This window comes from Drosophila serrata, unplaced genomic scaffold (assembly GCF_035046125.1).
Source record: "Drosophila serrata isolate PLE 108 unplaced genomic scaffold, ASM3504612v1 contig_302, whole genome shotgun sequence".
Taxonomy (NCBI): Eukaryota; Metazoa; Arthropoda; class Insecta; order Diptera; family Drosophilidae; genus Drosophila; species Drosophila serrata.
Window position 1 is genome coordinate 1,609,828 of NW_028257200.1, and position 26,056 is coordinate 1,635,883.

A 26,056-nucleotide genomic window follows, 5' to 3' on the forward strand; every position below is an offset into this window, starting at 1 on the left:
GAGAGCTCTACTCCAACGTTCCGTACTGTTCTGTGCAGCCATTATCTTGGCTTTGCCTTTATGGTCTTTTGTGTGCGTTTGATGAAGCCAAGATGGCGCAGAAAATGGTTGGCTACGCTCTACGTGGGGGAGGATGGAGTAACTCCATGACCAAAGCCATGGAGCAAGGGGAGCAAAGAGCTATTTCTGCTTTCCAGCCTCCCTGCCTTCCTGCCTGCCTACCCGCCTGCTGTGTTGTTGAATTATCAGCCACAAAAATGGACGTCGCCATATTTATAAAGGGACCAGGAATGGAAACTGTGTGCACATCCTGCGGGTGCGATGGTGTTTGTGCGCTTGTGTGGATGTGAAGGATGGAGCTAAAATCTGTGTGTCGAGCAGTGTGGAAATATTGGGACTGTGGATTCAATTTCGACCGAAATTTAAAGAACATTTCACTTTTTACAGCTTCACATTGAATGCCTTAAAAAGCTATTACTTTTTATTCATATTTTAATGATAAAAGAAAATGGTTTTAAGCTGTAAATAAGCGTTTGAAGTGTTTAAGAATAGAAAACTAAGAAACTAGTTAAATAAAGATCTATTTAATATATTTTACACAAAAGTAGTGTTTGTAAATTTGCTAAAAAACATAATAGAAATAAATTTATTTTACTTTATAACTTTACCTGACCAGAATTCCGAACAAGAGAAAGTAAATATTAGGTTTATATTTTATCTTGTAGATTTAATTTAATTTTAACCATACTAAGCATAACAATTTAGAATAAAAGTCTTAGAATAAGAGTAAATGGAAAAAGCCAACTATAACATCGTTTTTTATTCCGTCATTTATTCTAGTTCAAAATGCCTTTCATTCCATGCGTTGTTTCTAAGCATTCGTTATATGCATTGATTTATGGCCTACGTCGGTGGATCTATAAAGTATTATGCAATATATTTTAATTCCTGGCTTCATCTATTTTTAAGATTTATGGTCTTACATTGTGTTCCCTTATCCTTTAAGGCCTGTCCAATATTTTCATACTTCCACACTTTGTTGTCCAGGGGGCATGCCGTTCGAGACTTTAGCCAACCTGAGATGCAGTGGAAATGGAAGGCATGGTTGCAGCTTCCCCAGGCCACTGGGCACTCTTGTTTGGATTCCTGAGACTCCAATGCCTGGCACTCGATGCACAGCCCTAGAATCTGATTGCGGCAAATGGAGCAGTTGTCCGTTACCAAGTCCCAGGCCCACAAGGCCACGGCGTCCCATTTCTTCACCTTGAAAGTAATTTTTGAGGTTTCAGTAGCGCTGGAGGGCTCCTCGTAAGGCTTTTCGTAAGCCTCCTTTTTAATGTCTATTGGACTCATGATCTTTTTTTGCCGATTCCGTATTCTTCAAATTTGACAATCTGTCCAAAGGCTATTTAGACATTCTATCTTTCATATTAAGGGTTGGAGAATCAAAAATAATAGCTCGATTCCACTGAGTTGTACATAAAGTCCTATTCTCAGGTATGTTTTATATGTTTAGTGTCCGCCAAATCAACATCTAAGGCTTTAAATTAAATTCCAAGTTACATGACCAAAAAAAATAAATTCAAAATGTACGGGACGAAGCTTTCAATCTGTGCCCCTTTTTGCCTGTCGTAACTGCATGGTCACGTCCGCAGGACTACGCCCATTCTCGACTGAAGCCATAAACTCAACTTAGCTGCAAGTTTCCAGTTGAGATTCGGCAAACAAAAATGGGGACGTGCAATGGACGCGCTGCAATCACCAATTTACGTGAGCTCCATGTGACAGTGGAGTCGGAGTGTCCTGACACGCCCACAACGCGTGACCCGGCTGCATGTCTCCCCGGAGGTCAGCACAACGTCACCACCTTTGCACCAATACTTGCTCTAGTGCACTGGAAAATATATATATTGATATCTGAGGAACATGGTGGATAAGGAAATATAATAGTTGTGCTTAGATTTCGTATTATTGAAATAAACAAATTGTAGAAAGTTTGGAAATGTATCTTTGGAGAAACCTATTGTCATAATTCAAAATAAGTTTTGATCTTTATAATAGATAAAGCCATATTATTTTAGATCAAGGAACCCAACAAGAATTAGTTTCCAGTCTGAACTTTAAACCCTGTGCACTGTGCACTGACCATTTAGATTTCCCTCCACCACATTCCAGTTTTTATTTAGAGTCTCTCCAGTATTCCCATATGTTCATCCCCAACTGGGGAGCGGAATGCACTTGGAGTGCATTCTTTATGCCTGCTCTTAGCCGTGCGGATGTGCCGGGGACATAAAGTATCAAAAATTCAAGCACCAGCCACAAAAACCTCCGACAAAACTGACGGCATTTTCGCACTCAATTACTTTGCATTAGAGACACCAAAGACTTTGGTGGGGTGCGAGGGTCGACAACAAACAGGGATTTGTGTCGTTCCATTAAAGTTTTATTCACGCAATCGGCAAGGGAGAAGGGGGACTCGTTTACGCTTTTACTCCTTTGTCGGGTAACCCAACCCCCGGTTTATTTCCCGGAGCCCAACCTCATCCAGCTTGTCTGGCCACGGCCCGAGCGATAATAAAAAACAATTTGCCACCCATTGGGCATTAACGACAACAAACGACAGCAGCACCAGCACCAGCATCTTCCTTCCCGCTTAACTATCCAACCCCGCCCAGACTTTACACTCAAAATGAAAATATATTTTGAAATTTAGATAAATCAGAAATGTATTTATAAATCATTTCAAATCAGAAAGACATCTTTAATAATCAGAATCTGTAGTTTAGAAAACTTGATCTATGTAGAGTTATTATTTTTTATTGCTTAGGAACAATTCGAAATTATTATTAAGGATTATAAATTGGGAATACATATCAGCATTAATGATTAACGCATAATTTGTGCAATATTTAAATAGCATATTAGCTTTAATAATTAATGAATGTAATGTATACAATTTTAATGCATTTATTGTTCTATCATTTTGAAGTATTTTTAACGGGTTTAAAAGTATACACTTTCTGTACTTAAATAAAGACACACTTCTACCAAAGTTCTACAAAATCTTCATAATTTTTCCAAGATTTAGAGATTATTATTTTCTAAAAATCAGGAATCCAGAAGGTTACTGTTCTCAGTGTATGACTTTCTGGTTCCATCACTTGCCACCCCTTACGGAGATGTCGTGTCTGGTGCAGTTTTGTCACAAATGGCAACATATGGGCGAATGGTTTCAAGTGGCTCAGGCAAAGGCAAAGGCTACTCTTACGGCTAAGGACGAAGGCTCATGCAATAAAATCATTTTGTTCAGTGAACGCTTTCAGCAAGCATCACATAATTTGCGACATACGCTCGAGTCAATGGTCAGGTCGCATTCGCAATCGCCAAGGAAGTCGAAGTTGGGTGTCATGTGTTTGGGAAATAAACCCATTTATCTATTTGCCAGCTTGTGATTTGGCTGCTAGAGAGGGGACCTGCTTATCGGGAGCCAAGATTACCCATATCCCCCCACTGATGGTCTTACTGGGTCAACTGCAATCCGGCTCCGGACAAACATCGGATAGCGGACTGCACTGCATTGCGGTGACTTCAAAGCGCACAAATAACTTTACTCTAGATTTAATAAACGATTATATTGGACTTAAATCCAAGTAGGCAGTGTTTGTGCCCTATGCTGCCGTTGAATTGCCCTAATCAGCTACTCGAGGCGCAATCAGTGCCACACATTTATATGGGCACTCGAAAGAGCTCAGGCTCTGGAGTGGCTCGAAAGCCTTATAGTCTTCCCCTGCGATCCCCAAAGAGATAGTCGGCATGCCCCGGGGCCAGCTTTACCCAACTTGGAGCACTCATCAGCGGGTTAGGCCATCGCTAGTTATACAACAGTTTGCTTGACACCTTCAAGTGCGCCCACTGACTTTGCTGGAAAGTAGTTCAGCAATCTGTGTAAATATTACGGCAAACTGAATAGGAACTCAGGCACAGAGGCGCAGCACCTGGAGAAGAACCTTCAGCGGCGCACTTCTTAGATGTCCGAACAAACAGACCACTGAAGAAGGTCTGGAGGAACTGAACTGAGCTATGTGAAGGTTTAGGTACTTTAATTGTTTTTATACCCATTATCTTACATTTTACCTAGATCTGTTTATACACTTTTGATGGCTAATTGTAACTAATAACAGTGTGTTTCTTATTTTATAGAATACCTTATCACAGGATATATCTTTTTCATATGTCCAACATTGATTTATTAAAATTGTATCAGAGTTTTCTGTTTACTATATCATACTGTTTACTATATCATACCAATATAACCTGCTCACTATTTTTTTTAACTAGATATTTAATTTTCCTTTTTAAATACCTCCCTTATAAGGTTATATACCCATCTAGCGGATGCCCAAAAGTCGAAACACTTTTCTATAGCGTTTCAATACTTTTTCCTCGAGTGACACTTATCTATTTAGATAGGAGATCGGAGAGGGTTAGGCAAAACTTACCTTATCTCCTCCGTAAGCCCGATAAGCCCCTATAAGTGGGCACACTCTTGGGATCGACTGCCAACTGTTTGGTGTCCAAAATCAAAACAAAAACCGAAGCCACAATCTCCATTCTTTACTTTAGTATCTATAAACACCGACCTTTGCGACTTGTGACCACAAGTCTCATCCTCATTCTCATCGACTCTTTTTTTATTTATCGACCAGCCAGATTTCTCGTGATACTACGATTGTGACGGAATTGGGCTCTCCTTGGTGCGGAAGATAAGTTAACTAATCGGCGGCTATTATTGTTGAAAATGACATATCGGGAATTAGATTGCTTTATAATGACAACACTCTGTCATCACTCACAAAAGTGGGGTCCACGTGAATAAGACTTAAAAATACTACCAATAATAACACTCTTCGATTATTTAGCATTGTCTTCGACTTGATTATCTCGCACTAGCAAAAAAACCCAAAAGATAATTCAAGCTAAAATTAGTGGCTTACTCGATCGACTGAGTCACGAGTTGAATAAACACTCACTTGGCAACAAAATAGTAATAGTAAAAAATAATATAATTATATGTAATTGGCATCACGTTTTCATCTGGCTGCTTTACAGGTAGTTTAAATTTTTTTGACAATAACATTAAAAGTGTATGGAACATTAAAGAAAACTTCAGTTACAATAAGCTTTATTAAATATGGTAAGCTTAAAACGTTATTACAACGTTATTATTCAATTAATATTGCTATTCAATTTAAAGTATTCTATATCTTATTATAGAAAATTACTATTACTATATACCTCAAAAATAATTCAGTTACCTTAATCATTGCTTTTTAAGGGTTTTTCTGTAAAAAGTCTAAATAAAATCTTCCATATTCTGTATGTAGCTGATAAAACCATTGATAGCAATATAAACCAATATAATTTTATGATTATTTAATAAATAATAACACCAGATATGACCAAAGAACTTGATATACTGCCACGTTCGTACCATCGATGCGGTTATCTCCCTTTTTTCCAGATGCTAATAATATGCGGTTGACTTGACTGGCCAAGGCAAACACACACAAAAAGATGAAATCATAAATCCAAACAACTACATCCTGGCTTGATTGAAAGGTAAATACTGCATAAATGGACAGGAGCCGCAGTGGAAAGATGGGTGGTGGCCGCACCGCAGACAAAGGGATCTGGATTCGGGCTTCCGAGCTGGCTTTATAGCCACCTGCTGGGACCACCTGTTTAGATATGCCCCGGACAAAAGAGCCGGAATCGAGACAAAGAGCATAGCGACGTGGAAAATAATCACTGATAAAATAAGAGCATAAAGGACCAGCACAAAAAAGGGGTGGCTGAATGGATCTCGGTACTGCAATTCGGATTGGGAGTGGAAGGAGTGAGGGTGAGTGTGAGTCTGGTCGGGGGTGGATGGGATGAAAAGAAAAATTTCCGCATTATCCCGCGGATTCATGCTTAATAGGGCTCATTTAACGCTGCCTGCTTTGAGTGATCCCCGGAAGACTTTCAATACCAATAAAGCCATAAAAATCACTTCCCGCTTCCCATTCCTTTGAAACACTCTTCCGATAAAAAACATATCGGTTAGCAGAACAAGGTACTCGTACTCGTACTGGTTTTAGAACACGGTTTCGGTTTCATGTTCTCCTCCAGCGTTATCAATTGGTACATTCGGTGTGTGTTGTTTGCACCTGAGTACAGGGTAACCAATGCCTTGTAACATAAAGCGAAACAGAGTGTCAACAAATGTGTTGCCCTCTCAATGGGCGAATCTTGTACCAGACTCCAGATAACCACTGGAGGAGCATGGAACACGGTCCCAAAGAAGAAGATACAGATACTGGCGAATGGAAATAGAAAGGCCTACCTTGCGTATTTATAGATACCCAGATACCCAGATACTTAGATACTCCAGCAAAGAAGCCTTATCAACGTACAAGGTATCGACTGAAATGCCGTTCAAATATTTACACCGGCAGCACACAGAGTACAGAGATTTTCCCCCCCAACCTTAGAGCTACTGCTCCGAAGTCCGGAGTCCGGAGCCGATGATAAGCGGGAGCGGACATGGGCGCGCTAATTGCGTAATGATAAAAGCAAAAAAATAGCTAACCATTGCGTTGCCACTCCACCGGATTGCCCCTTCCGTTGCCATCTGCCCCCGGGCAAAAGCACACAAATGTTCCATCAACTCGGTTGCCACTGCCAGGATTTTGGAATTCAGTAAAAAATTAAGGCGGCATCGGGGGAAATTACTATTAGACAGATGAAACTAGAAATACCCTTGCAACAATTACTATAAGGATTTAAAAATATGTACATTTTTATTTCTCTTAAACTAAACGTTTTAACACTTAAACAAAGGATATGATATTTTTTTGATTTCCTAGGATTAATTTACAATTTCTAAGGGCTTCTTCCCTATTTCTTCAATATCATATTTACATTATCAGCTTTTTCAATACTCAAACATTTAATAGAACCTCAGGAAAGCCAGCCTTAAAATCCATAAAACTCTCTTCTAGGGTATGAGAATTAAATAAAAATAAGAATTCGTATCTCTGTACACTTTGTTATTGCCAACATTTTCGCCTTGTATTTGCCTAAACCGGCCCCTAAGGAACACCATGGAGCTCCTGAACCCCAACACGTTGCTAGACAGAAAGACCTTCGGCATCGAGAATGCGAATACAAGGATGCGGATACGCTGCTGCCTTGGTCTTTCCTCGCCAGCTTGTTGGCAGCTTCGAGCATATTACATAAAATAAGAAAAATTATGATTTCCACGGTATAGAGGAGGAGAGAGAGAGAGAGAGAGGATGGTTCAATGTATGAAGAAGAATTTTGGGGTAGTTTCCGGTGGAGACTGGAGGGGGCAGGCTGTTGCTTAACTGTCAAAATCGTGTAATTTAATAAAGTTCGCTGCGGGATATTGTTTTTTATAGAAGCCAGAGCAACATTGAGACAGCTTTTGCCAGCTGCCAAATGGGGAGTGGCTAGAAAATTGTGGAAATTGTGGCTGGCATTCGGGCGAAGGGGGGAGGGCGTCGTTGCGGCTCCACAAAGTGTGCTGCACAAATACGAGAATATTCAGTTCACTTCAGTTACAAACAGCATTGCAACAACGCAATGTTTTCTTTTTGGGGGGCTGCCACAGGCACTCGGCAAACACTCTCGAGGGGTAGAAATATCATACTATATAAATAAACATATACATATCCATCTGTACATATGAATTCACTTATATATTTACTCCAAAGTAGCGAAAAAATTCGTTTTTTTGCCCTTAGCAAAATAAAGCAAATTCTTCGGCTATAGTTGAGATCATATTAAGAGACAAAATTAAAGAATTCGTATCTTTAAATTGCAACAAAATTATTTGTGGTTATCTTCAGCAGATTAAAATACTGAAATTGTAATGTTGAAGCAATGTATCAATACAACTTAATTGGTTGTACTCTCTATATAAATACAAATAGATATAATGGAGCTAAATAAAATATAAGAATAAATCATTAAATGGAGTACACGACCATAAATATATAAATAGTATATTTAAAAGATTTAAATACGATATATTGCTAACTATTATGAGCAATGGTCTTCTTAAAACTATAAAAGTAGGAAAAGATCAAACTACAGCAAATAATAAATAATAGTTAGTATAAAGAGTTGGTATAAAAAGTAGGAATTCAAGATATGTTTAATTTTGCTATGTTTTGGAATGCAAGAATTTTAGCAATTAAAGATGGAGTCTCCCTTATTTCACGCCTTAAATTTTATTTCTTATATTGCATAACATTTAAAAAAAAGTTTCGTAACCCAAAAACAGCCTGTAAATTCCAGTTCTAGAACTCCATTTAAAGTCACGACAGCCCCAGAGATGACTATCATATTCTCAGCTGACATCCCCCAACCATTTTCGTACTGTTTATTTTTTAGCAAGTGGAATTCCTATTTTATTTTATTAAGCAGCGAAGAAATATAAAAGTAAACAGTTGACTGCAAAAAACACACATAAGTATGGCTGTTGTGTACATCCCCACCAGATATCCCCCAGGAGAGTGGAAAGTAAAGTAAAGGAAAGGAGAGAAAACAAAAAGAAACCCACGCCCACACATTTCCAGCGTCATATGAACGCCCCATTATTTACTTAACATAACTTGAACATTCGCCTTCAACCCCCCCGATAAAAAAGGAGCCCTCCAAGGGGAGCAGCAAGCGTAGCCAAAAACAAACACCCACACACACACACCAAAGGCAAAAAAAAAAATAAAGAACCCGTAGTGGAAATTTCGGGTGGGGGTGGGTGGAAAAGTATAGGAGGGGGGACTGTGGGTGGTGAGGTGGTCGCTTGGCTTACCTGCCAGCCGGCAGTTGGCTAGTCAAAAAGCTGTCGTCGATGCTAAGCGCAGACCTAGAATGCCATGAAATATGCAAAAGGAGAAGGATGGTAAAATGTACAAAAGCCCAACCCCACATTTTCAGACTCAGGAATCCGGAAAAATGGCGAAAAAATGATTTATGTGAACGCCAGCAAAGGAAGGGAAACACAGCCAACAATAACCCGGGAAAAATAACAGAATCAACTGATTTCTCAACTTGGCTCTGGACCAGCAGCCTTTGTTTGCCAGACCTGCGCGCGAGTTTAGGCCCACAATTTTACCTTCCCTTCAGGACCTTATTCACTTTTTTTTTTTTTTTGGTTTTTTTGCAAGCAATGAAAAATGCTGAAAGCGTGCTCAACAGACAGCGGACTCCAATGGTATTGGGGTCACCGAAAAGGCATAAGATATTGATGTCCCCAGAGAATGCCTTCTCTGGGCCTTTGCCTTAGAAGCCAAAATGGAGGCGGGACTCATTCTTCCAGAATGTGAATACGACATAAATGCTCAACGGGAGTTCTCATTCCGAAAAAAGTACTGAAAAAAGCACACTAAACAAGTTTCTTGAGACGGAAGCATAAAAACTAGACATGTTTTGGCAAGGGATTAAATTAATTATTGATTTCGAAGAATGTTTTTCTTTAAAAAGTATGCAATTATATAGTTATATTTCTGTTTCTTAATTTAAATCCATTTAGCCCTTCGAACACTGTCAAGGTCTACCGTTTTCATTCATAGGGTAATCTCCATAACACTCGTATCCAACAAGGGAGCATATTTCGGACTGAATTTCAAAACGAAAAAAATATTAAGGTAAGCAAACAATTTCGAAATGGTTTTGATACTGTGCAGGACTAATTGTTCCTGTTCAGATGTCTGATATCAATTTGGTAGCCTATGATATCTTCCGACGCGATTTGGCCAAAATCTTTAGGACTTTTAATTCGTCAACGCAAACCGATTTTACCGAGGACACTGCAACCACAACTCAATTCGAATTAAAGTCTAAATCGGACACGGCACTTTCTAAACTGTACGATTTAGATCTGGATTAGTCATTTTTTTTCAGCATGGAAGCGCCATCGGATGGAAACGGCAATCCGGAGGATAATCCTAAGACAAATCGCAAGAAAAGACCACGGAAAAGAAAGAATAATTCACAAACTGAAACCAGTTCCGAAGAAAATACAGATGCATCCAGTGATTCGTTGCCAGAGCCAAGACAGACCTTACCGCCAGTGGCTTTGGAGGTGAGAGATTCAAGAACCATAACTTCCTTAAGAACCACTGGCAGTACCTATCGCTCGACAGCAGAGTCACAGACTTCTGGATACACCAACGAGAGTATTTACCCAACCACTATAAGATACGAACCCCTGAATGAAAGCAACACCAGCTCCTTTGCCAGCATTGAAACCCTCCACGGACCTCCGCCCATGAATTTCCTGCGGGATATTCATGTGGCAACTGACCCAACTTCACCTGAAGAGGAGATCCAATCCGTTCGCATGGAACTACAGGAATTGCTTACCAATGCCATGTTCCATATAGGACAATGGTACAATCAAGCCATCTACATAATCACCTATAACTATATGTAGTTAATTCGAAAAATGATCAAAATTTTCAGTGACCATTTTGGAATAACTGCCATTTTTGACTTTGAAACATTGGGTAATAAGACATATATATATTAAGAATTATGTCTACATTTTCTTTTAAAATTTCAGCGGTCGGTGTGGATCTACAAATAATTTTTAAACACCTTAAATAAATTTACAAATGTTGGAGGAGTTTTATTAATAAACGGTGTGTTTTCTTTATCTTTCTTGATTAATGCAAGCAAGTTTGTACTGTAAAGCTAGTCAAATGTATTTAATTTATAGTAAGGGATACTTAAGTAAACCTAACGGTAGTAAAACTTGACTGGCAGAAGTCACTTCGTTCCGGGGATATTAGAACCAGTAAGGGGGAAGCATACATGCACACATGTGCAAGAAATGTTTTTGGATCAACAACACTTGCAACTTTTGTAAAACAACACATTTGTGAGACTTGGCCGGCAGCAGTCACTTCGTTCCGGGGATGTGAGAACCAGTTGGGAATCATATGTTATGATGATTAACTACGAACAGCAGGTATATAAGTAACTCTGAACAGTAAGTATCTATGACCAGTAATTAACTATGATCAGTATTTACCTATGAGCAGTATGTAACTATGAGCATTAAGTATCTATAATTAGTATCTATGACAAGTAAGTATGTATGTATGATCAGTTACTAACTTTGAACACTAGTAAACAATGACTTGCAACTTTTGTAACACAACACATTTGTGAGACTTGGCCGGTAGCAGTCACTTCGTTCCGGGGATGTGAGCACCAGTTGGGAATCATATGTTATGATGATTAACTATGAACAGCAAGTATCTATGACCAGTAAGTAACTATGATCAGTAAGTTTCAATGAACATTAAGTATCTATGACTAGCAAGTAACTATGATCAGTAAATATCTATTACCAGTAAGTATGTATGTATGATCAGTTACTAACTTTGAACACTAATAAACAATGACTTGCAACTTTTGTAACACAACACATTTGTGAGACTTGGCCGGTAGCAGTCACTTCGTTCCGGGGATGTGAGAACCAGTTGGGAATCATATGTTATGATGATTAACTACGAACAGCAGGTATTTATAAACATTAAGTAACTCTGAACAGTAAGTATCTATGACCAGTAATTAACTATGATCAGTATTTACCTATGAGCAGTATGTAACTATGAGCATTAAGTATCTATAATTAGTATCTATGACAAGTAAGTATGTATGTATGATCAGTTACTAACTTTGAACACTAGTAAACAATGACTTGCAACTTTTGTAACACAACACATTTGTGAGACTTGGCCGGTAGCAGTCACTTCGTTCCGGGGATGTGAGCACCAGTTGGGAATCATATGTTATGATGATTAACTATGAACAGCAAGTATCTATGACCAGTAAGTAACTATGATCAGTAAGTTTCAATGAACATTAAGTATCTATGAATAGCAAGTAACTATGATCAGTAAATATCTATTACCAGTAAGTATGTATGTATGATCAGTTACTAACTTTGAACACTAATAAACAATGACTTGCAACTTTTGTAACACAACACATTTGTGAGACTTGGCCGGTAGCAGTCACTTCGTTCCGGGGATGTGAGAACCAGTTGGGAATCATATGTTATGATGATTAACTACGAACAGCAGGTATTTATAAACATTGAGTAACTCTGAACAGTAAGTATCTATGACCAGTAATTAACTATGATCAGTATTTACCTATGAGCAGTATGTAACTATGAGCATTAAGTATCTATAATTAGTATCTATGACAAGTAAGTGTGTATGTATGATCAGTTACTAACTTTGAACACCAGTAAACAATGACTTGCAACTTTTGTAACACAACACATTTCTGAGACTTGGCTGGCAGCAGTCACTTCGTTCCGGGGATGTGAGAACCAGTTGAGAATCACATCAAAAATGTGCGAGATGTGTTTTTGGATCAGCAATTAACTATGAGCAGTAATTAGCTATGAGCAGTAAATAAGTATGAGAAGAAAGTAACTATGGAACTATTTAACTCTGAACAATAAGTATCAATGAGGATTAAGTAACTATAACCAGTAAGTATCTATGGCCAGTAAGTAACTATGATCAGTAAGTATCTATGACCAGTGTGTATGATCAGTTACTAACTTTGAACACTAATAAACAATGACTTGCAACTTTTGTAACACAACACATTTCTGATACTCGGCCGACAGAAGTCACTTCGTTCCGGGGATGTTAGAACTAGTTGGGAATCATATACATAGATGTGCGAGATATGTTTTGGAACAAATTTAAACTTTTTAAATTAAACAATGGAGTTGTTCTTCAATATAATTTTACTAGTATAAAAGTCAAGGCATGGCAAATCGGTGGACTATATATAGATATGTACATACATATAGCTAACATATGAACAATCGGACGATTTATAAAACTATGACCTGTTATTAACTATGACCAGTAATTAAAAATGATCAGTAAGTTTCTATGAACATAAAGTAACTATGAGCAGATGGTAACTCTGAACAGTAAGTATCTATGACCAGTAAGTACGTATGATCAGTTACTAACTTAGAACACTAATAAACAATGACTTGCAACTTTGTAACAACACATTTCTGAGACTTGGCCGGCAGCAGTCACTTCGTTCCGGGGATGTTAGAACCAGTTGGGAATCATGCACGGATGTGAGAGATTTGTTTTGAAACAAATTTAAGCTACTTAAATTAAACTATGGAGTTATTCTTCTATATAATTTTACTAGTATATAAGTCGGAGCATGTCGAATCGGTGGACGATATATATACATACATATAACTGCCATAAGAACGATCGGAAAAAAAAAAAAAAAATTATAACTTTTCCAGTTTTCCACCAATTTTCATCAAATTTAAGATATATGTAGGTATTGTATATTATTCTACAATTTTATAAATAACGGACTACTATATAATATAGCTGCCAAACAAACGATAATTTATATTGTATTAATTCCTAGTGATCGAATTTCAATCTTCAAGGGCTTAGCTTCTTTTCTGGTTTAGTCAAATATTTAACAACTTTTAAAAGTACTTAAAAACCAAAGTGATATCTTCAAGAAATCTATAAAAGGGTCACTCAAGAGAATTATGTTTCGATCTACATAACATTTAAAAAAGTTGTTAGTAGCATCGTTGTCTTAATAATAACAGAAAATAAATAAAATAAACCGACTTCAAATACTTCTTTTATCCAAATATTTAAGGAATCTTCAAAGGGATTTACCGACCTTGCAAAAGTCATCTATTTAATCACTTTTTTTGGGTTGAGCGGAGCCAGAAACTTGCCTCAGTTATTTCAATGGACAATCAGTTCTCGAGTGAAGTAAAGTGTTTGCTCTTACTGCGTGATCTGCGCCTGTTGACATTATGACAAATTACATAAGCTAAAGGCAACAATTGCTGAACCCCATTCCGACAGCGGATCCGGATCCGGAAACAGGGGAATGGAAGGAAGTGAGGAAGGAAAAAACAAACCAAAAACGGATACGCTTAGACTGGCCTGGCCTGGAGTGGGCTTATGGGGGGTGGTTCAGGCTTGTAGGCCCGTTAATAGGAAAGCCACACAAGGACTGCGCTAACGAAGGACACGCGGCGGGCACAGCGGTTGAGCGGCAAGTGCGCAGGGAATGGGAATAATAGAGGACGAGTTCTTTTGGGTCGTCTGTTTGCTCAGCGCTAAGTGCACCGGGTCCGTGGGCAAGTGGAAATGATAAACATATTTACACAATTTTTGACAGGCGAACGGGTGAAACAAAACACCCGTGGGTGCAGCCCCCAAGCCAACCTCCTCCTCCAACCCACCCAACCCCTTTCCGCACGCACTTGAAGCAGTCGAAAAGAAAACCAAACCCAAACTCGATAAATATGTTTATGTGCAAATAACAAAATATTTGTCGATTGCCCAAAACGGGGCGCTGGAAGGGGTGGGACTTTGGCTTCGGGGCAGGGCGGGCCAGGATCGGGAAAGGACGAGGTCAGAGGGGAGGAAAGGAAGCACCGCAAGCGCATAATTCAATTTTTCTGCTCGTTTTTGCACGTCGCCCGGCACACGTCACCCGAGTCCACAGGGACATCGAGCTGCCACGCTACACCAGCCAAAACCCTGCCCCGTTGCACTGAGAACCGAATTCCGAATAAAACTAGACAATTGTCATAACTACACTGGGAAATTAACATTTCAATTTTACAAATTTGAAATATAATTTTATATTTTACAAACGTATAGGCAGTTTGAGTAAAGCGTAAATAGAAATTTTCCTAAAACGGGGTTACGCTTGAATAATCATTTTTTAAACCAATATCATTTTTCATTTATAACAATTATAATATGAAATAAATTAAATGTCAATTACAGGGATAGATCACAAAGATAGTAAAGAACTTACATCTCCCGAAAATTAATTAAATATTGACATTTCTTATATGATGTTTTAACCTTTGTTTATGTATATATTTAAGAAGTCCCAAAATATAGGCAACTAAATAAATTTTTATAATGATTATACCATGAATATCATAAATGGACATTTAAATATAACATTTATCAAATTATAGATGAAAGATCCAACACCAATTATGTTTAGGATAGTTTTTAAATAGCCCACACAAACACTAAACTAAAGGTTAGATGTTCTTTAATAATTAAAAATAATAATAAAAAACTAATAATATGATGATTATATGATGTTTTAACCTTTGTTTATGTATATATTTAAGAAGTCCCAAAATATAGGCAACTAAATAAATTTTTATAATGATTATACCATAAATATCATAAATGGACATTTAAATATAACATTTATCAAATTATAGATGAAAGATCCAACACCAATTATGTTTAGGATAGTTTTTAAATAGCCCACACAAACACTAAACTAATGGTTAGATGTTCTTTAATAATTAAAAATAAAAATAAAAAACTAATAATTTAGTTTCACCGAATATTTGGTATATGGTAAATCAAAGATAATTTCTATAAAATAATATTTATATTAAAATGACTATTGAATGAATATTTAGAATGGATAAATACGATTGTATCTTCTACTGAAAAAAAAGAGAGGTAACGCTCGTTTTGGGCTTTACGCATCTTATACTTTATATAGTCTCTGGTGTAAGAAGCTAAGTGTTTTCCGAATTTGAACTATGAGTTCTGATTTATTCTAACTATTGATTTTTTCTCCCAGTGCACACGCACTTTGCCAGAAACTGCATCGCATATTAGTGACACGTGTCGAAGGCGCTCCGAGAGTCCCAGTACATGCGGTTTCGGGCACTGCCCTTCATCTCCAACTCCAATCCAACTCCAACTCCATCTCCATCATTTATTTGTTTGTAATTACGCGTGCTCAAAAACTAAATCCCGCCGCACTTGAGTCCCCGGGTAATGGACAAATCAGCTGAGCCTGCTCTTTTCAATGCCCAACTCGGCATTGACTCTGGGACTTTGTTCTGTGGACTCCGGACTCCGGACACGTGCATCATACCGCCTCTTCTGGTTGATGGTATTCCCAACGCATTAGCAACAATGCCGGCGACATTCGGAGTTTGTCAACAGTTTCGCCTTTGGATTTGGTTACGGCTTTTGTCGTCGTCAGTGGCGCGTGTCTCCGTCCGAGATGTCATCTTCTCCACTAGACTAAAATCCGCAGTCAGTTGTCAACTTTCTGGACTGGCTTTTAGCCCAGGGATTCTCGATTGATTTGGAGAGGGATTTTCGAGTGGGAGTATGTTTGTTGGGGGCAGGCACATGAAACGAAATCATAAATGTGACATGACGGGATCTACCATGGTCGGTTTAAGCAGCTCCGACAAACGAAATCCCTTTGACCAACCAAAAACCCAGCACTAATAAATCATCTTCCTTACAAAGTTGTTCAGCATATTTTCTTGCAAAAAACTTTCTTGGGTAGTTTTCCCAGTTATATATTACCGTCCCCTTAGACCATACATTTCAAGCGAGTGCATAAAAAACGAGGGGCGGTAAACCGAGAAGCCGCCACATTGGGCCCTCCTAAAAGGGCATTCGAAATGAGCTCCTCGGAGATGTGAAGATATGAAGATGGCGGCGGGCCACCGGGAAAGCTTTCGTATTTAATTGAAAAACACTTAAGCAGCCGGAAAACGAGAATGGAAATGCTAAAGCCAGGCCAACCGCAAGAGCCTTACATGAAACCTACAACCTCAACCCATCTTCATTGCATGACCTTTTTTGCGGTTCATAAAAACAAAGACCGAGCAGAAAACAAAAACTTTGCATAATTAAAGAGCGGCCCACACAGAGAAAAAATATCAAAACTGTAATATGACAATCTGAACAGCAACAAAAGTAACATATTTTTCCTTCCTATGAAATAGTTTTCTAAATATTAAGATGGTGAATTCTTAATTGACTTCAATTGAAAATATTCTAAAATTTACCTATCAAACAATTACGCAAAACACCTTTTAATTCAGAAATTAATTCATTTATAGCAGTTTCTTACTGCAATGATTTTTCTCTCTGCAGAAAAACTCTTAGACAAAAGCTACTACATTGGACAAGGCTGAATCAAAGATGGCATGACTTGGCCACTTACCCTCGAGCGCCCGGTTCCTGGAAATTAAGGCGAGCACCAGTTCGGGATTTGGGTCATCCTGGTCGACAGCCAGGTGATTGTGGTGCGGAAGCTGCCCACCACCGACCAGGTGCGATGCCTGCGGCGTGGGTTGCAATTGTTGCTGCTGCTGCTGCTGCTGCTGCTGATGGATATGCGGCGGATGTGGCTGATGTTGCTGATGATTATCCATGACTGTCAGGTGCTGTTGCTGCTGCTGCAGCTGCTGATGTTGATGTGGCTGCTGCGGATGCTGGTGCTGGTGCTGTAGTTGGTGGTGATGATGTAGTGGCGGCGGTGGTTTCAGGGTTTGCATCATTGCTAAGGGGCCGTTGGTTTGTTCACGCGTCGTATGAGTTATATTTGTTTTAGCCTTTTATATTAGCCCTAAAAGAGAGCTGAAACCGTATTTCTTGGTTAGTTTTCCGCACTCGCGTCCCGTTAGCCGTTAAACGAGCCAGAGACGCTAGTCGGGATCGCTGTCTGCTCGATAACTGGCATTGGCTCGTTCTCAACCGCGGAACCCGCTAAATGTTTCTCCTTATCGCGACGGGCTTTCTTGGGGCTTTCGTTTTTTTCTATTCGAGAACGGTTCGGTTTGGTTCGTTGGATCGTTGATTCATTCGGCTGCTCTACCAGTTAAAGTAGCCAGGGACTTGAGCCATTTGAATCAGTTTGCGACACGGGGACACTATGAGAGTCAGCTGAGCTTTATATAAGTCTGGAATATGCTAACTGATCAATGGCATTATATTTAGTATGATGAGCTCATATGTATTCATTTTCTGACTAGTGGGCAATTCTCAGTGTTAATATCTAGGAATAGAATCAAGGTGTTCATATTTTTATGCTGCTCTATAAAAAAAATCTGTTTTAATGGATTGAAATTGCACTAACCAATAAAAAACCCTTTTTTTAATTTTTGTCTTTTCTAAATCTAGTATAAGATATATATTACTGAAGACTTATTATGCAGAAAAACTTACAAACAAATTCATTTTGGTTAGGCAAACATTTACATAGCTTTAACTTTAAATTCAAATAGGTTTTATGGTTTAATTTAATTAGGTTTATATACTTTCTGTGTTTCTAAGCCCCATTAACATATATTTAGGGTAAGAATGTATTCTATTTTCTGTATTTATTAGTTCTAGCATTGTTTTCAGAAGGCATATATGTTTAAATAAAGAAACTGGGTTTATTAATATTATTAAAATATTTAATGTTGATTTTCATTTGAAAGCTTTCATCGAGAAAACTTTTTATTTATTGTTCTATCTAGTTACCCATTCCTATGCCCAATTCAGAATAAAAATAACTATTTTAAATGGTATTTACACAGAACGGCAAAATCGAACGGCACTTGGAACTCTCGGCACTTTTAATACTTCAATACTAGTATTTCAATAAAAATTAATTCGTTTTCGTTGGCTTTTCCTTTATCTTGATTTCGTTTTAGTTGCACACGAACGCAAACGCGATTTTATGCGAACGCCATTTTAGCGACGGTAATGGCAACGGCAGCGGAAATGACGACGGCAAATGCGAGCGAACGACAAAATGGCGACGGCATGGCTAACAGACGGCAAGAGACGAAAGGCCAACGGCTAACGGTACCAGTACCAGCGACAACACAGGGCATGGCCACACTGGCAAGCGGCTGACAGTGGTTTCCCGCTGCGTTGTTTGCTGTTTGTTGTTGCTGTGCCTGGATTCTTCTATTTGCCGCGCTGCATCTTTATTTATTTTCTTCGTCGCCGTGTGTTTTCTTTCGTTTACTTTCTTTTTTGCGCACTTTTTGACGCTTTTGTTGCCGCCGCTGCCGTTGGACTATGAGCTTTTTACGATACTTTTTATGCCGCGCTTGCCTTTTCGCTGTCCATATGTGTGGGGCTTTAGCCGTGTGGGTGTTTGTCTGGCTGTGTGCTTGTGTGTGTGTGTGCGTGTGTGTTTACCAATTGATCTTAATGTGACACAAATGATATGGTAAAATGCATACAGCCAGCCCTGAATGGCAGGACAACAATGGCAACAAGGCGACAACGCCAGCAGCGACAGAAGCGACGACATTTTTATGCTTGTTTTTTGGCCATGCGCATATCTTTCCATACCATCACCATCTCGTGTCCTCCTCCTTGAAAGTTCCATGAGCATTACAATATTTGTAAAACGTAAAAACTTTGCCCCGAAAAATGGGAACTTTTCTGTTTCCCTCTGCCTCAAGAATTTCAAGCTGCAAAACTGCACGGCGAAAGAAAAAAGATAGAAAGATAGAACAGACGGAACAAGAACAAAAACGCCAACCAACGTCGAGCGACACCTTCGTGGCCCCAAAACAACAGTAAACAGCACTTAAAAGTCGGCTGCGAAGTCGGCAGCGACGGCAGCGCCGGCAGAGGCGAACAAATATGAGAAACTTAACTCAAAAATCCAAGTCAATACGCGCGGTCACCAAAAAAGCAGCAGCAGTCAGAGAGAGGGGCACAACAAAGAGCAACAACGCCTTTGGCTTTCCAGGGGAAAGTAAGCGCCGCCCCTTTATATTGAAAACATTGGAAATCGTTGATAGAGACAGCAACAACAACGTATCCAGAGACCGGGCATGCGCAGGTATCACCATTATCTTATCGCCCCAGCCTGTCGCCATTAAAGTGGGTGGGTGACATCTATTCCTAGGGTTCAAATCGTTCCAGCGCCGACGCAGTGCCGCCTTATACAGATATAGAACACATACACACACACAAGCGGGAAGAACCCTCTTGGCCACGAGTCACCCTGTGTCCATGCGTTCGCTGTATCTGCATATAGGGTGGCTTCTGTGTCTGTCTGAGGCTCCCAGACCTCGGTTTATCTATAGTACACCCAACCCCCTCATACATACCAAACCCATAGCAAAACCCCTTAAATGCGTTGCGCTGCAAAAACGATTTTGTTTTCGCATTTATTTATGAGCCGCTTAGAGCGCGCCAAATACTTTGCCAAACACTTTGAACCCCGAAATGCCCCAACCCCCCGTTCCGTGCGAGATCCGAAAACTGAACCCATTCTCCCATGGCGCATACACCCCACCGCCGAAAAGAAGTGGTCACTAGAAGAAGGTCGTTTATGGGTTGGGTTTTCCGAGGGCAGGACGGAGTGGCAGCGTGAACAGCTGGAATGCATGGGTCGCTTGATAAGTACATATGTCGAAATTAGTTAGTAGTAGTTATCATAAAACATTTTATTTTATTTTAAACTAAAATTTGTGGGACAGTTTTTCAGTATACAGTATAGAAAACTTACTATCTAGAATGAGAACTTTAATTAAACTAAACTAAACAAATCATTGAGAAAATGGATTGATTCAAAACTGCTATTTAAGAATAAGAAATGGAGTTTAAAAATAGGACCTTAGAATATTATAAGTAACTTTATTTGGAGAGACCAAAGTTAAAATATATAAAAGTATAAATCAGTTATTGAGTTGCTCATATGTATAATATAATATAATATATAATAATAGTACGCTGAGTGAACCCTATTGATCAATATATATATAATTAATATAACCAATTCATTTTATTTTTATTTATTTATATTATGAACATTAACAATATTTATTAGTACCTGGGGTGGCCTGAGGTGTTAGGCACTAGTTTGATCAATTGTTCTAAAAAGCAATATTTAACATATCTGTTTCAAATTCAATAACACATTATATTTTGATATTTCTCTAGATACTATGTCCTTCTCATATTGCTTAATTTATAGATTATCTATATAAACTTATTCCCGGGCTTTTGCTTGCAATTTATTAATAACAATTTTTTATTTAAACGTTAACCTTAAGCAGTTAAAAAACAGGATAATCAAGGTCCCTTATTTGGACTGGTATATTTATTGTTAACTATGTCATGTCAAATTTTTCCCAGGGAAGTCAATGTTTAGCTATTTTAGCTAAATGTTTTAACCAAAACATACCCATTAATACATATGAGAGGTAGACAATTTTACTGATTTAATCTTTTTAAAAGATTTCAAGAATCCCTTTAAGATATTAATGAAAGGTTTCTTAATGGAACCTTCGTCCTATTGTATGCAGTACAAGTGACTTTAAATTAGTATTTGATTGACACTTTTATCGATTAATGACACAAACACGATATACCCTTGAGTCCCCAAGTATCGCGGTATAAAAAGTATTTATCAAGGGGGCCATGCCGTTAACATCGTGACCCTGAAACGCATCTGGAATGGGAATGGCTGATGAAATGCACCCAACGAATGCAGATACAATCCGAATCCGCTCCGAATCTTTGGCCCATGGCTGCACTTCCGCGGTTACAAAATCGACTTTGACTTTCAAATTGTGTCAGCGCTTTGTTATGGCCATCTAATGTGGCCGTTAATGGTTAAACAGATGAAGTATTTTGCCAAATGAGCCCGACCTGGGACACTTAACTGCCGATGACGTGACGATATGGAACCGGATTGACAGTAAGTAACAGACAAATAAGGGAATTAGTAAGCAGGGCGATAAAATGAATAGTTTTAGTTCCATGATGGCCAATGTTTGGACAACATTTGACAATTAACAGGCAGTTTATTTAAATTTTCTTCTTCTTCGACATTTTCTCAGCTCAGTTCGTCGGTCGTTCAGGTCGGCAGTAGTTACATAAACATAAATCTCGGCAATGGGCCACTCACAGACCAAAAGACAAAAAACTTGCTGCCACTGCACATTTTCACACATAGCCGGATTTTTGTTGCTATTGCTGTTGTTTTTCCCCAAAAAGTCGTGAGATTCGGGGCTCATTGAGGCTTGGTTAAATCGCAGCTAGCTCATTTGTAGATTCGAATGTCAGCGGTGAACAAGTGCGGAACCCACCGAGAGCGGCTAACTATCGAAAATCCCTGATTAAATAGTGTGTAGACTTTGATTAACTAGGATCATCCATTCTGCCATGGACTTTGACGAGTTTCGCGAGTTCGGTCATGCCTCGATTGAGTTTATCATTAACTACCTGAGCGGCATTCGCGAGAGGTGTGTGATAAGATTATGTTTAAAACCCGAGCCTTGAGCCTGACTTCCTTGTTCTCTTAGAAATGTCCTGCCCAATGCCGTTCCCTATGCGGTGGTCAATCAATTGCCCAAGGAGATTCCGGAGCAGCCGGAACACTGGCGGGAGGTGCTCAAGGATCTGGAGAGCATTATCCTTCCAGGTTTGACACACTGGCAGTCACCGTACTTCAATGCCTTCTATCCATCCTCCTCCTCGGCGGGATCCATTATCGGTGAACTCTTGATCGCGGGCATCGGTGTCCTGGGATTCAGTTGGGTAAGTTTAATGAAGTAATAAATATTTTCAAAAGTCATATAATTTAATTTAAAAAACGTTAAACATGGTAATTAAATAGCACTATTAATTCATTTCTTAATAAAATTTTTATATTCTGTAGCTCATTAAAAAAGTATAATATCAGAATATGAGATTAACCTTAAAAACTTTATCTTAAAGCTTACGTGAAAAGGATCTTAAAAATTTACAAATGATATATATATCTGTCCAAGTAATGTTTATACTAAATATCGTTATAATGCATAAAATTAATAATTAAATAATAAGATAAGACTACAATTTATTAAAAAAATATCATCAGAAAATAAAAAGCAACTAATAACGACATATATAATTTTATATTACCATAAGAGGAATATTCTTACAGTTAATCACAATCAGTTAATCAATCCTCTAAGTAATCTATAAAATTAATGATGATAAGAATGAATTCAAATCTCAATTTATGGTTCATTAGTAAACCATTAACAAACGATTCCCCAAGAAAAACTCAGTCTCAATAACGATCTACCTGATTGGTCAAACCGATATCAATGTTAAGTAAATAATGAAAACGTTTGTTAAGAGAGAAAGCTTCAGAGAAGGCTGAGAAAGCTTACAGCTAAGAGCGAAGCAAAACTAAGGGAATACTTTCTTCCTTGGTAACACCATCGATCGATGGGCCAAATATAATCAATGCTTTGGATAAGAATCACTTATCGATCGATCTTACCTCCTAAAGCATTGATAAGCAATTAATGATGATTAAGAAAATTGCCAACTAATGGGGGTTTTTAATCACATAAATAGCCAGTATTATATGATCATCATAAAACTACACTACCCAATTCGTTCCCTAATCTCAGCGATTCCATGTGCTCTAAGTCACATTGTAGGGGGTAATCAGAGATGTTAGTTATTTTACGTAGAAATCATTAGAACGTTATAAATACTTTTAGGTATTAATAATAGTTCAATTGTTCCAAAATAAATATCATTAAGGGTATATTATTTATTCTTACAACTTCATAGAAAAAAAAAACTTAAAATATATCATATTTAAAAGGGAATTAAGCTTCCTATGAAAATGTTTTAAGAGCCGAGTATTCTATGGTTTAATCACAAAATCTGTAAAATAATAATACTTAACTTTACCTGAACGAAAACCAGCTAACATGCCAGCACTGGGAGGCTGATCAGAGGAGTCTCTCTATATAAAGCCGGTCACCATCGCCGATCGGCTTCAGAGTGAACTTCACAGGCCAAGCGGAGAAGCGTCAACGGAGCGATTGGTAATCGAACTGGACAAATAAATATAAAACCGAAAGCGAAAAGCAAACAGAACGTGAAAAGTGCAAATAGAAACGGCTTTCGAGGCACTATCAGTGAAATGGATGCCAAGGAGTTTCGGGAATTTGGCAAGGCGGCAATTGACTTTGTGGCCGACTATCTGGAGAATATCCGTGATAATGAAGTACTGCCCTCCGTGGAGCCGGGCTACCTCCTGGATCTGCTGCCCAACCAAATGCCAGAGCAGGGGGAGTCTTGGAAAGCGGTCCTCAGTGACATCGATCGCGTGATCAAGCCGGGCATTACCCACTGGCAGTCGCCGCAAATGCATGCCTATTACCCCACCAGCACCTCCTATCCCTCCATTGTGGGTGAGATGCTGGCCAGCGGGTTCGGCATCATTGGATTCAGCTGGGTATGTTGTTGTTGTCACCTGTCCCCGTGTATCTGGCGGTGAAATCTCGCCGCTGCCTGCTGAATCCATTGTTTTGGCCAACGCTGAATAGGCCATTGTCCCATTGTAAGCGTTGGGTGAAAGTGAAACCAAGAACCCGACAAACAGGTTGCGATGCAATCATCTCCATAAGAGTTTTCCATACAAAAAAAAATCGCAAGTTGACACCCTATAATATTATGATTATAACCTTTCCCCGGAACCGAGATTACCATAATCAATTCTTTTGTGCGGCAATCGAAGCTAAACAATACATGTTTATTGTGTAAGCTATGGATTGGGACTTTAGATAATAGCAATTGAGTTTTTAAAATGTTCATTAGGTCATTAGGTTTATGGGGTAAAGATAGTATTATTAGTATAGTATTGCAAAAAGGATATTAGACTCTTGATAAACTATATTGTTTACTAGAAAAGATTCTTCTTTAATCAATCCCATTTTCACTGTCCACAAAATTCATAAACTATTTCCTTTTTTGCAGATCTGCAGTCCTGCTTGCACAGAACTGGAAGTGGTGGTCATGGATTGGTTGGCCAAATTCTTGAAGCTTCCGGAGCACTTCCTACATTCTAGTGAGGGACCCGGCGGCGGTGTGATCCAGGGATCTGCCAGCGAGGCAGTCCTGGTGGCTGTCCTTGCTGCCCGGGAGCAGGCGGTGGTTAGCTACCGGGAGTCGCATCCGGAGTTAAGTGAGAGCGAGGTGCGTGGTCGCTTGGTGGCCTACTCTTCGGATCAGAGCAATAGTTGCATCGAGAAGGCTGGAGTCCTGGCTGCCATGCCTATTAGGCTTTTGCCCGCTGGAGAGGATCTGGTACTCAGGGGAGAGACCCTGAAGCAGGCCATTGAAGAGGATGTGGCTTCGGGTAGGATTCCTGTCATCTGCATTGCAACTCTGGGCACCACAGGAACCTGTGCCTACGACGATATCGAAACCTTGTCCACAGTCTGCGAGGAGCACAAGGTTTGGCTACATGTCGACGCTGCCTATGCCGGTGGTGCCTTTGCCCTGGAGGAATGTTCCGATCTCCGAAAGGGTTTGGATCGTGTCGACTCGCTGAACTTCAACCTGCACAAGTTCATGCTGGTGAACTTCGACTGCTCGGCCATGTGGCTGCGGGACGCCAACAAGGTGGTGGACAGCTTCAATGTGGACCGCATTTATCTGAAGCACAAGCACGAGGGTCAGTCACAGATTCCCGACTTCAGACACTGGCAAATCCCGCTGGGTCGCCGCTTCCGCGCCCTCAAGGTTTGGATCACGTTCCGCACTCTGGGAGCAGAGGGCTTGAGGAATCATGTGCGCAAGCACATTGAGCTGGCCAAACAGTTTGAGGAGCTGGTGACCAAGGACCCTCGTTTCGAGTTGGTGGCTCCTCGAGCCCTCGGCTTGGTCTGCTTCCGTCCGAGGGGCGATAATGAGATTACAGCCCAGCTCCTGCATAGGCTCATGGAGCGCAAAAAGATCTACATGGTTAAGGCGGAGCATGCCGGTCGCCAGTTCCTCAGGTTCGTTGTGTGCGGCATGGACTCGAAGCCCTCCGATATTGAGTTTGCCTGGACGGAGATCGAGTCTCAGCTGACGGCCCTGCTGGCAGAGCAATCTTTGGCCGCTCGAAAGGCAGGAAATGTGGCCGATCTGACGCAACACTTCAAAATCCATCTTAACGATCATGAGAAGTCTCAATGAGATTATTCCCTTTGCTTGCAAATTTATATTTATGTTTAGTATGTCCTTAGTGTGCATTGTAGTAATTAAGATTGTCATGTGTTTAAAAATAAAACTGAATAATATATGGTTTGAAGTTATTTTACTATTATTTAGAGGAATAAAGAGGACGGTTTCAG

The 26,056-nt window shown here is 39.4% G+C and overlaps 4 protein-coding genes across 10 annotated transcripts in view; 2 read left to right on the forward strand and 2 right to left on the reverse strand.

Annotated features, from left to right (window-relative positions):
• Positions 1-19,178, reverse strand: part of Lim3 (Lim3 homeobox protein) — a 35,902-nt gene extending 16,724 nt beyond the window's left edge. Inside the window, exons 1-2 of one of the 2 annotated variants that reach the window (XM_086837128.1) lie at positions 19,104-19,178; positions 17,131-17,546 (exon numbers count right to left, since the gene is read on the reverse strand). In XM_086837128.1, the coding sequence (XP_086693254.1) occupies positions 17,131-17,467 (337 nt within the window). In that variant the 5' untranslated portion in view covers positions 17,468-17,546; positions 19,104-19,178. Of the gene's footprint in view, positions 1-17,130; positions 17,884-18,486; positions 18,977-19,103 lie in introns of those variants that run through there. The other variant, XM_086837127.1, reaches the window with a different exon arrangement.
• Positions 702-9,315, reverse strand: LOC110181408 (RING-box protein 1-like). Its single transcript, XM_086837130.1, has 2 exons — positions 984-9,315; positions 702-917 (listed from the first exon to the last, which is right to left on the reverse strand). The coding sequence occupies exons 1-2, from the start codon at positions 1,351-1,353 to the stop codon at positions 904-906; spliced, it is 384 nt and encodes a 127-aa protein (XP_086693256.1). The 5' UTR covers positions 1,354-9,315; the 3' UTR covers positions 702-903.
• Positions 9,567-10,710, forward strand: LOC110181453 (uncharacterized). 2 transcript variants are annotated; one of them, XM_020949200.2, is made up of 3 exons: positions 9,567-9,716; positions 9,776-10,577; positions 10,634-10,710. In XM_020949200.2, the coding sequence occupies exon 2, from the start codon at positions 9,776-9,778 to the stop codon at positions 9,956-9,958; it is 183 nt and encodes a 60-aa protein (XP_020804859.1). In that variant the 5' UTR covers positions 9,567-9,716; the 3' UTR covers positions 9,959-10,577; positions 10,634-10,710. The 2 variants fall into 2 exon arrangements, with proteins under 2 accessions (XP_020804859.1, XP_086693255.1); XM_086837129.1 differs by lacking the exon at positions 9,567-9,716.
• Positions 19,179-21,242: 2,064 nt separating the features above from the next.
• amd (alpha methyl dopa-resistant) lies at positions 21,243-26,013 on the forward strand. 5 transcript variants are annotated; one of them, XM_086837132.1, is made up of 4 exons: positions 21,243-21,624; positions 21,980-22,171; positions 22,232-22,466; positions 24,693-26,013. In XM_086837132.1, exons 2-4 carry the CDS (start codon positions 22,092-22,094, stop codon positions 25,896-25,898), a joined length of 1,521 nt encoding a protein of 506 aa, XP_086693258.1. In that variant the 5' UTR covers positions 21,243-21,624; positions 21,980-22,091; the 3' UTR covers positions 25,899-26,013. The 5 variants fall into 5 exon arrangements, with proteins under 5 accessions (XP_086693258.1, XP_086693259.1, XP_086693260.1 ...); XM_086837133.1 differs by having other exon boundaries at positions 22,061-22,171; XM_086837134.1 differs by lacking the exon at positions 21,980-22,171.
• Positions 26,014-26,056: the final 43 nt, after the last annotated feature.

Bases quoted from the DNA above. Each gene is read 5' to 3' on its own strand.
- LOC110181408 (XM_086837130.1), bottom strand. From the start codon at position 1,353: ATGAGTCCAATAGACATTAAAAAGGAGGCTTACGAAAAGCCTTACGAG.
- LOC110181453 (XM_086837129.1), top strand. From the start codon at position 9,974: ATGGAAGCGCCATCGGATGGAAACGGCAATCCGGAGGATAATCCTAAG.
- amd (XM_086837132.1), top strand. From the start codon at position 22,092: ATGGACTTTGACGAGTTTCGCGAGTTCGGTCATGCCTCGATTGAGTTT. The intron at 22,172-22,231 runs GTGTGTGATAAG...TTGTTCTCTTAG, and splicing joins CTGAGCGGCATTCGCGAGAG to AAATGTCCTGCCCAATGCCG. The intron at 22,467-24,692 runs GTAAGTTTAATG...CCTTTTTTGCAG, and splicing joins GTGTCCTGGGATTCAGTTGG to ATCTGCAGTCCTGCTTGCAC.